This window comes from Momordica charantia (assembly GCF_013281855.1).
Source record: "Momordica charantia cultivar OHB3-1 chromosome 11 unlocalized genomic scaffold, Mcharantia_2.0 BLBB01000011.1, whole genome shotgun sequence".
Classification (NCBI taxonomy): domain Eukaryota; kingdom Viridiplantae; phylum Streptophyta; class Magnoliopsida; order Cucurbitales; family Cucurbitaceae; genus Momordica; species Momordica charantia.
In genome coordinates, this window is record NW_028275159.1 from 597,243 (window position 1) to 608,496 (window position 11,254).

At 32.6% G+C, this 11,254-nt stretch overlaps 1 protein-coding gene across 3 annotated transcripts; it reads right to left on the minus strand.

Moving 5' to 3' along the window:
• Positions 1-2,321: 2,321 nt before the first annotated feature.
• Positions 2,322-9,932, minus strand: LOC111011442 (serine/threonine-protein kinase STY8). Of its 3 annotated transcripts, none has more exons than XM_088119393.1 (16): positions 9,806-9,932; positions 9,280-9,703; positions 8,276-8,390; positions 7,862-7,959; positions 7,663-7,761; positions 7,270-7,324; positions 6,749-6,859; positions 6,536-6,586; positions 6,164-6,342; positions 5,979-6,086; positions 5,357-5,430; positions 5,090-5,265; positions 4,358-4,453; positions 3,741-3,821; positions 3,568-3,621; positions 2,322-3,136 (listed from the first exon to the last, which is right to left on the minus strand). In XM_088119393.1, exons 1-16 carry the CDS (start codon positions 9,828-9,830, stop codon positions 2,912-2,914), a joined length of 1,971 nt encoding a protein of 656 aa, XP_087975519.1. In that variant the 5' UTR covers positions 9,831-9,932; the 3' UTR covers positions 2,322-2,911. The 3 variants fall into 3 exon arrangements, with proteins under 3 accessions (XP_087975519.1, XP_087975518.1, XP_087975520.1); XM_088119392.1 differs by having other exon boundaries at positions 6,533-6,586; XM_088119394.1 differs by lacking the exon at positions 3,568-3,621 and having other exon boundaries at positions 6,533-6,586.
• Positions 9,933-11,254: the final 1,322 nt, after the last annotated feature.

Genomic DNA, 11,254 nt, shown 5'->3' on the forward strand with positions numbered 1-11,254 from the left:
AAAAAAACTTGTTCATGAGCGTGTTAACTTCCCTAAATAATTTTGTTTATGAGTGTGTTAATTTCCTTAAATGAGATCAGTTGAGTAAATCACACTAATATACTAAATATTAATAGGAAGTATATCAGTTGAGTAAATCACACTAATATACTAAATATTAAATATATTTTAGGTACATCGTGTTATATCTGACATATATCATGACCATATCCGTGATAAATCAATAAATGGTAAATCATATAATTATATAAGAAGTTATATAAATGGTATATCAGTTGTATATACCAACAATTCCACATGCAATCACATGTATATACCAACAACATATAATAACATCAGTTGTTCATTCTGAACCAAAATTTCGATCTCAAAAACAATTTTTTGTCGTGGAACATCATATAATCATATCAAAAGTATATATATCAATACACATATATCATGTTTTTTCAGAAGTATATCACTGGTAAATTGGAAGTATATCAAGTACATATCAAACAATTATAAATCATGTATTAGTACTATATCAATGGTAAATCTCATATCAGAAGTTATATTAGTAGATCAAGCAATGATAAATCATATAATCACATCAGAGGTTATATTAGTAGATATCATAGTTATATCAAAAGTAAATCAATTGTATATTAGATGTATTTCAAATATATATTAGACATATATCAGAGTTATATCAGTGGTAAATCAATCAATAGTAAATCATATAAGAAGTTATATCTGTATATATCATGATTATATTAGAGGTATACTAGTGGTAAATCAAATACATATCAAGTACATATCACAAATATATCAGTGGTAAATCAGTACATGGTAAATCATATAATCATATAATAAATTATATCAATAGATATCATGGTTATATCAGTAGTATATTGATGGTAAATTAAAAGCATATCAAGTATATATCAGACATATATATTAGTGAAAATCAAAATGTATGATTTTCTAGACTTATTTTTTGATTTCTTGTGTTTGGGTTTGTGTCTCGCAAAATTATCATTTAATATGTGGGCCTTCGTTACTTTTTTTTAAGTGCTAGATTTAAAAAACAAAAAAATGGTTTGCTTATTTTGCTTTTTTTTTTTTTTGCTTTTTTTTGTTATATCTCAAATTGTCCCAATTTTATATTGCAAATTAATTTCATTCATAAGTATTATAATTACTACATTAATATAATTCATTTATGTAAAATAAAATTTATCTTTTCTTCTAAAATATTATTTATTGAAAACTCATTCATTAAAAGCAGAAAAAAAAAATATGATTATTTTGGTGGGAGAAGAGGAGAGAGAAAGCTCGGGAGCGCAACGCGATAATAAAAGAATACAGAGAGAGCGTAGCCATGGTGAGTGCCAATGCTAGCGAAGTGGTCATGGTCGGGGCAGCAAGGATTGGGGGAGGGACAAATTCAGTCTTAATTTACTTTTGAGAAATTTCACCAAATATAAAGTGTTACGAACTTTTTTTTTTAATATAATATTACGAGTTTAATTTTCATTTAAATTATGATATTTTTGTAAAATTTTAAACCTTATGCTATACTTTAAAATACACATTTATTTTAAAGTAAATTAAAAAATAACACAAAAATATGTATTTATAAAAACTTTAAAAAAAAAAAAGATTGCGAAGTTATGCCACCAAAATCCACTTTTGTGATATCTTGAAAAAGAAATGATAATTTTATAAGTATATTTTTATTTCATGCTATTTAGTATAACTTCCATTAATTTTATCATATTTATGTAATAGTTTCACAATGTCTCCCTTAAATTTTACACATCACTGTAGAATTCAATTTCAAAAAATTGCACCAGATCAATAAAAAATTAGCACCCTGAATTAAAATGAAATTTTAAAGTTAAAATATTATTTCTCAATATTTTCCAACTCTGATTCATTTTGATATTTTTATTTAAATACAATAATCAAAATAAACATTTCAAAAATATAAATACTAAAATAAGCTACAAGTTAAAAACATAGAGACAAAAATAAAAATTTTGAAAGTAAAATAACCAAAATTAACAAAAATCAAGAGTCCGGACCAAAATAATATTTCTACTAAATTTAAAGAAAAAAAACTATGGTGCAAATTTTAAAGACTACAATAAATAACTTTTCACCGTGAATTGTTGAATTAGAGATAACCTACTTTTCACTTTTCTATCAGAGAAAAGTTCATAGTAAAAAATTACGGAGTTCATAGTAAAGTACATAACTTTTTCCTCGTCCTGAGCATAGAGTTGGTTGTCCCTTCCCTTCATTAACAATTACAAGTCGGGTAAAAAAACGCAACGATATACACAAGAAAAAAGAGAGAGGAAGAAAACCTCTAGATTTAGAAAATAGACCTTAGTTCTGATGTAGACTAACTAATTTCATAGTAAACTAATTATGATTTTGACCGTGTGTGACTCTTGTGCCCCAGATTATCTTAATAACGTCCGGAAGATGTGAAATAATTACAAATCAATCTAAGCATAGTTCAATCCAATTGTTAAACTAACAAAAAAACGAAACAAAAATACTATAAATCCACTCTATCGGATCAATTGAGCAATATATAATATAACAACAACGCATGGCAAGGAATAAGGATACCTCATCAACTTCGTGCGTGCGTCGGGCAGCATTTAGAAAACGATGGCCAGGCAGAATCTGTTTAAATATCACATCTAAATCCACTACCTTGTCAAGCCATTCGTTACTTTTATCTAAAAGATTTCATATATATTCTACAGCGATGTGAAAATGAATTCACAGCATATGGATAGAAGATAATTACATGTAGTTAGGAATCGTATCCTTGTTCCTCCATAGGACGCCCTGCTCCTGCCCAAAAATTTGATCATCTTCCACATAGCTCCTGCCACACTCCACAGTTTTCTTATTATGTAATCTGTTCCAGGAACGTGAGGTGCCTGAAAAGCACCCCTTGTAAGCAATAAATTTGAACAGTTTCACCAGAACTTTCCCCTACCTCCTTGAGCGTCTGCTGTAAAAGTTTCGTAATTTCAGAGAATTCGGGTCTCAAAGATGGATCCTGCTGCCAGCATTTCTTAAGCAAGTCCACGATCATTGGATGAGCATGCCTCGGAGTCTTAGGTCTCAGACCCTGAGAGTTAAATACATGCACTTTAATATTTCTTACAATATTAATATACCAATATTCCTGAAAGCTTCGGATGGATTTAAATTTAGACCATTCCTGTCATGTTTTCAGTTCTGTTGCATTAGAGTTTACATATCCTTTACGTGTAAATTATAATCAATTATAATCTGCAATATCAACTGCAATCTAGCCTACGTGGAAACTAACGGAATTTCCTTAATGATATGCCTCCGAGGAATAGTCCAGTTGATTTCTCTCGCGGATCGTAAAAGATCCTGATCCACACACAATATGTAGTTCAAACTGAATGTTATGCTTATTAGTTATTAAGGCAGTAAAACGACGAGATGCGATTGAATAGCAGGGGAAGAATCGAAACAAAATGGCACAATTTTCATTTTCGAATATTGTATGAAATTGTGGTAAGAAAATACCTTCTGGACCACGCCAATTGCTGCTTGTAATGGAGTCAGGTTATCATAAGGCAGCTGGCGTTCCAGAAAGATATAGAGAGAGGGAGAGAAAAAAAAAAAGGAAGATCTAGGTGAAAACATGATTTGAGAGGAAGTAAGAAACATGTCATATTGTTAAACAGAGAAGAAATTACCCGTCCTGTTAGCAGCTCCCACAACACTATCCCAAAGCTATAAACATCAGCTTTATGATCATATGGTTTGTGCTCAATAACCTTGCATTCACCGACAAGAAACCACCAAACGTCGAAGAGCAAGGAAAACCCACCACGTTGATAACGAATTGCAACACATTAATAAACTATAAGAGTAACGCATAAAAAACCCAGAGGAAAAAAATTGCATTATTCCATCATTGCTGAATAACATGCCAATTTCATTTCCTCTTGCTATAGCGATGAATCGAGAGTGGAAACATGGTTTCGGAGAGTTCTATGACCCCAAGTTCAAAATTAATTAAAATAATAACTGTAAAATATATTGACGACTATAAATCATTAATGACTCCACAAGGAGAACAAGTTCCTCGCTTTCTCATTTCCTTTTGAGAGTTCTTAAACAACTATTGCACATCCTAAAACTTCCTAGGAACAATTGCCGTTCTAGGTTAATTGAAAAGTAGTACTTAACATGTACCAGTTAGGAGAAAACGAAAAGACAAGGTACACAGAACTCTGTTCAGTTGGACATTGCTTGTGCACCACTTGAAGTCAATAATAGGCTGAATAATATATATGTGCAGAATACAAACCTCTGGAGCCATCCAACGATATGTTCCAGTTTCTGCAGTCATCACACCAGATTGAGCTTGCACTCTGGCAACACCAAAATCAGCTACCTTGACAACCTGTTAAACAATCTGGTTTTAAGGTGGTATAATAAGGAGAACAATCTGATAGAGTAGAAAAAATTCAGAGGCACACTTAAGGAAGGGTACCCCGGGAAATGACTTAGCACGCTAAGATTGATATAAGCTACTCTTCAAAATCAAATAATGATTATACCTATAAATGTTAATCATAGGGAAGAAAAATCACTGGAATTACAAAGAAGACCAAAGCATGCAGGACAGAGTAATGACAGTCAATGTGCCGATTGAAACATGTCAAGGTTCAACCTTTCAACCGCCATACTTTCTCCCAAAACAACTTCCAAGAAAATAACGAGTTTTACAATGATGATATATTTCCTTTCATCCATACAAAGTAACCCTACACTGTTAATGTGGAAAGGAATCGGGTTAATCAAGAGAAAGAACAATACTCGTACTCCTATTTCACGTCACACATAATTGAAGGGTGAAAAGTCAACTACATAAAGATGCATAATATTGCAACCAAATTGAATAGCAGTAAGCATGATTTTGGAAACTAATAATAAACAAATAATCTTGTAAAGATCACTTAGGAAGTAATTAAGCACGTCCTATTGATGAACTTATTAAAAGATCGCCTAACTAATTCAAGCATTTAAAGGCTCTTACCCCATCTTCGTCCATCAAAAGATTTGCAGCTTTCAGATCTCTATGGATGATATTCTTCTGATGCAAATAGTCCATTCCCTTGGACACATCAACTGCCACTCTTAGTAAGGATGGAAAACTAAGAACGCCCTTTTGTTGATGGCAAAAGTCGTGCATGCTTCCACCAGACATGTATTCTACGGAACATAGGTCCTTAATTAATAAAATTATCATACATGCAAATCAGACTTTATCAGCATTATAGCAAAAAAATGTGTACTAGATTACCTGTAACAATGCACAAGCTTGGAGGTCTGGTACATGCACCAATAAATTGGACAACATTCTTATGCCGAATTTTTCTACAGATTTAGAAAATAGAGGGGGTGAGATGAACTACTTAAGAATTGGCAATAGCCTTTTACGTCATAATCGAGGATGATAATACTTCTCTTTGAAGAGAATGATGCAATTTAATTTAATTCAGCCCTTCTTCCACTATAAACTAATTTCATTCTACATGAATATTGAATAATGTGAACTCCCACATACAATTACAGCAGCTTAGAAGGGAAAAACGCTACATGACTATCATCAACATGTACTTTTCTTTCGAGCTAAATTAAACTCTTAACATTAATCTAGATTTTAAAGAGAAGATATACTAATTATATTAGTGACATATATCAATGTATTTAGCGACACTAAAACTAAAGGATGGAGAAAATGACCAACCGAGCGAAGATCTTTATAGGAATAACATAAATTTTACTGGAAAAGATCACCTAATTAGCAAAACTATCAAATCACGATAATAATTTGTAAATGAAGAGAACAAACTAGATACATAAATATAAAAACGAGAAAGCAGATAGCAGAATTGTGGGAAATTAAGTTCGGACATAAAAACCTCATGATATGAATTTCTTGAGCAAATTCCCGCCGCACAGTCTCATTCAAGTTTTCATCTTTGAGAAGCTTAATAGCCACATCTTGACCATAGAAAGTTCCTCTATACCTACATCATTAGCATCACACCTTTCAACAAGAATCCAAGCAAAAATGGTGCATTTCCTAAATTATCCGTAAACTTACAAGTCACTAAAAGATCCAGACACAATTTTCTTTTCATAGATTAACAGGCTCGCATCAATTTCCCAAACATCAACTTCGTCCTTTGGAATGTTGACACAATTTGTAATGAACTTAACTCCAGTTTGATCTTGCTTCCCAGTATGGGAAACGCTCCAAGGTGCAACTGAAGGATGCCTTTTCTGTAAAACCCAAATTATGAAATGCATAGCAAGCATTAAAAAACGAGAAATTACATAGGCAATACTATTCTACAATTATTTACTAATTATAATTCCAACATGATCTTTCTCCTACCGATTCTAATAGCAACTAGGAGACAAAGTATAGCCGTCCATAGAAATGTAACCTTCAACGAGAATGTCTACATGCTACCTGAATATTTGATATTTCCTCAGCCAGTACATCTTTTAGCTTCTTGGTGTCCTAGATTTCAAAATCCATGTAAAAATCAATTCGTATTTAATTGAACAGCAACAATGTTTTAAAACATATAAAAAATTTTGAAATCAAAACATCTCTCCACAATCTAGTCGAGGTTATGTGAAAACGAGAAAAATAAAATATTAGGAAGAGAAGCAAGATTACCTCAATTGCCCAACCATCTACTACAAAAACATCCAAGGAAAAGCCATCTGTTGTTGAAAAAGCATGCGCTTCTTGAATATTCAACTCAATCTCAGAAAGCAAGGACGTCAACTGAAAATGAGATCGTAGAACTTCAGACAACATATGTTACATTATCTCTGCTATGATTGTATGACGTCCAGTTGCATAATTTTAACTACTTTCAATAAATGTATTACCCGCAACTAACTGATTTCAAAATATTATGCCATAAATACAAGCAACGTAACAGAACACAATACACAAACAATCAACCAAGGACATTAGCTCCTCCAAGCATAATGACCATCTTTACTAGTGTATGTTCTTCACCTGTAAGGATGCTACACTCTCCACTGTTTAGAGTACATTTGAAGTTTTGATTTCTAAACCACAGAAACTAAGTGCAGTCTAGGGACTGTAAAATGTGTAAGAAAATTCTTTAAAAGAAGCTACTTGATTCTATGAAAACAAGTTTTAAATTTGAGAGTGAGAGACGCTACCTGACTGAGTAGCTTTGGCTTATCAATTGTTGATATTGTAATTTCATGCATTGGCCTGAAAGTATTGAAATATTCCTTGAGAACAGAAGCATATATAAATTTTTCATTGTAAACCAATCCACAACCATAATAAATGATTCCAGAAAGAAGAATTAATTTTTTTTTCCCTTTGCCAAAAGAGTGTGAAGAAAGGAATATTTTTTTTCGAAGGAGAAAATTGATCTACTGAATGGAGGGAGACCATCATATTCTTATCAAGTGACATGCAAAAATCAATGGAAATTTTGGTGGTATAGAATTTAAAAGTTATGATATGAAGCATCTATTGTACAGATAAAAAAGGGCAAACTGTAGGAACAGAGCTACATCTTCAGATTTCAGAACAGTATTTACCAGGAGAGAGTGCCAGACTGATCTCTATCATGTAACTCGTTGGCTTTAAAACCATATTCAACCTCTGTTGATGAACCAAATGCTGGTGGTGGGTGGTGTCTGCTTATATACACAGAAAAACGAAAATAATAAATATGCAGTTATAATATCCTCGAAGTCCCAAATATACAGCAACGTTCAAATCTTCACTTAACCATGCCTCTGATTACTGGCATAATCAGAAAACCGCTGGTCCACTTTTTCCTTCAAGTTCGAATGGACAGACTTGCCAGAGTTCCCACCAGGAGATGAATGAACCTGCAAAGGGACCAATTTTCATATTTGCATTTTGCAGGCACAAACAAGATAGAATTCTCCTACAGAGTGTTTAAAGTTTAACTTTCAGAACACCGGTAAAGTTAAGTGAAAATTACTTTTCTATCGAAATAATACCGCAAAAAGTTCATTCCCAGAAAAAGTTAAGCAATTACTTAATCATATAAAAAAGCAAGAGATGAAAGTAAGTAATTAATTTTCTTGCTAAATATTCGTTCTCATTCTTGGCATGGTAAATCTCACTTCATCTGTCATACCAAAATCTTTATAATGATTAATAGCTTACAGTAAACATTACCTGTACAAGACGGACATCAATTGCAGGTCGAGCAGCAGGATCATGCGCCATGAAGAGAAGATTTTTGTGCATGAGAACATCTTCAGCCCTCTCTACATTGACGTCCATAGCATACCTTTGACATTAGATTTAACACTATAGTCATACCAAGAGGTCTTAGTAATTTTCAAAGGGAAAAAATAAATCTAATTTTCTTGGAGCTGGAGAAAAGTATCGAATATCAGAACCAAGTCCCACATGGACCACACTAGTGCTTTCTATTGTCAAAGATAGCGATTAAAAACTTCACATCTTGGCATAATTTATTGAGTCAAGATCCAAAGCAAAACTACCCTACTAAGTACTACGTCTACGACCTTGTTGATATTGCTTTCACACACACTAGAATTTTCAAGAATTTTAGTTCTATGAAATTTTGGCCATATCAAATCATAATTTCTTGCGGAAATACTTCGCACTCTACATATTCTGAGAGTTAAAAGCGCCATCCCTCTAGAATAATAGTTTGAATAAATAAGTACGTTACTGATTTAGCCAAGTGAAATGAAACTAATATACATATTTTTTAAAAAAGAAAAAAAAACAGACTCGCGCACACACAAGAATATTACGGAATAATTACTGCATCACGCCGTAACCTTTTTTTACTTTTTCTTCGCGAACACATCTAAGAAGTAGTCGCTGTAAATGTACGTGAACTAGCCTTGACTAGGAAGAAAAATTAGAATAACATAAATTAAAATAAAATTTATAGTTCCTTCGATCCTCCAATTTTTTTTCTCGGTGATCAGACCGCCGCAAAGCATTGATTGATCAGCGCAGGCGTAGCAAAATGGTTTTGCTCTTATCTCATTACACGCAACGTACATACGAAAAGCAACACAGTCGTTAACGAGAGCCAGTATACGACAAACGAAGACGGAGAAACGTGAGATGCTGAATTCAGCTTTCGCGCGAAGAAAAGAGGCAAAAAAGGAGTAAAGCTAGGTTTTAAGCGGATGTACCGAGTAGGAAGGCGATGAAAATGAGCCCAAAGTTCATCCTCAAAACCAGGAACGCTGGTCTCCGCCTCATGCGACACTCTGAGTCGACGAAGAACTTCGTCGTAAACATCAACCTTCTGCTTCTGCCTCCAACTCCGAGTCGAGAAACCATCCACCGCTCTACTGCTGCAGCTCTCCGTGTCGTCCATAGCCATAGCAGAAAAGAACCGCGCAAAAGACGAAATCAAAAGAAATATGATCAGCGAGGGGCTAAATTTCAACGAATACAGAAACCGATGGTTCCAATGAAGAAAACAACAGCGAGAATTAGAGTAAGAGAGGAGAAACGATGAAGTTGGTAGGGAAATTTTGGTGCGGAAATGGTTTGGTTGCTTCCTCACTCGCTCGCTCGCTCTCCGAGTCGTTTTCTTTCCCTCTCTTTGCTCTGTATAGAAGAAACACGAATAAAAAAATTAGTTTGAATGAAGTTGGTAATTGGTATTAGAAAATGGAAAAAAAAATAAAAGAAAAAGAAAAAGGTATTAGCTGTTAGGTCGTGGCGCATTGGGCATCCACCTTCATTGCGCTTGTCGACGTGGATTCTAACAAAACTCCTCCCTGCTTCTGCTTTGCTTATATCACCGCCTTTTTTAATCCACCGAATCTCCCCTCGCCATTCCCATTAAAAATAATACTCATAATAATCAAAATTCACCTCACATTACACCACTCGTTATTTATTAAAAACTATTATCTGGTATTTTAGTTTCAAAATATATTTTTATGCATTTAATTATATACTATATTTTTATCAATAATCATTCAGCAACAGTGAATTAAGAAAATCAAATTTATTCGGCAGAAATTCCAATCTATAACTTCTTATAAAAATCTAAACTACTACCTTTGTTTGTTTAGTCTTCATTTTAGATGCACGAATTTCATTGTGTCTAGTCTTTGTCATAAATTTTTTTTTAAGGCCGTGCGTAAACTTTACCGTAAGATAGAAAATTGAAATTAAAATGTTTAATATACTTTTCTAATCAATCATAAATTTTTTTAGTTCTAGTGAAGTGATGATTCCAACTTCCAAAAATGATAAGTTGATCTTAAATTAAAAGTTTAATAATAAAATAAAATTTAAAAGATATAGGAACTGAAATTTTTAAAAAATTGTTGTTTAAAGCCTCCAATTTTAAATATCGATGCAAATTTTAAAAATAAATAAATAAACAAAAAGGATATTGTCTTGAAATAATTATTTTAAATCAACATGAATGCATCTAATCATGAAATTGATGTTTCTTTGACCATTCTTATTTTGCACTGAGGAGGCCACTAAGGAGGCAGGCATGAATTTGGTTGGAATTCAAAACTTTATTCGTCACGATCCGCAGAATTTTATTTGAAAATAATTCAATTTTATATTATACTATTTTTTTTCAAAATAAATAGTTACGGTGAATTAAACTTTCATTTTTTATATACAAATTTTATAAAACACATAGACTCGTGCTAAATTTTAGAAACGGTTAAATAAAATAAATAAATAATTTAGAACTCAATTTTAGAGGGGGCGATATAGGAGCAAAATCATAGGTTAAAACTTAGTTAGATAAAAGAAAAATGTTGGAAAATGACAAATTTAATGTAAATAATATTTAGTTTGATAAGTTTGAGTGCCATGACTAGGAGTGCCCAATTAGATCGATAACGTCATCATCAACAAACAATTTATTATTATTTTTAGAATAATCAACAATAAACAAGTACATATTCGTTGGCAAATAGCAACGTATTTTATTTGAGGCGTATCCCCAAAGGAACGAAGAAAAAAGAGAAGAAAATCCGGCATGGAGATCCCTCCCACGGATGTTCAGTTCTCAAACTCAACTATTGAATCTTTTATGAAAATTAATATTAATTAAAGGAAAAAACTTCGAATATTCAATCAACCTGGACCAAAATCTCAAAATCTCATAGATCTTATTGTTCA

Excerpts from the sequence above, each read along its gene's own strand:
- LOC111011442 (XM_088119392.1), bottom strand. The coding sequence starts at position 9,830 with ATGCCCAATGCGCCACGACCTAACA. Across the intron at positions 8,391-9,279 it reads TTTCATCGCCTTCCTACTCG|GTATGCTATGGACGTCAATG; the intron begins GTACATCCGCTT and ends CTAATGTCAAAG. Across the intron at positions 3,822-4,357 it reads ATCGTTGGATGGCTCCAGAG|GTTATTGAGCACAAACCATA; the intron begins GTTTGTATTCTG and ends GGTGAATGCAAG.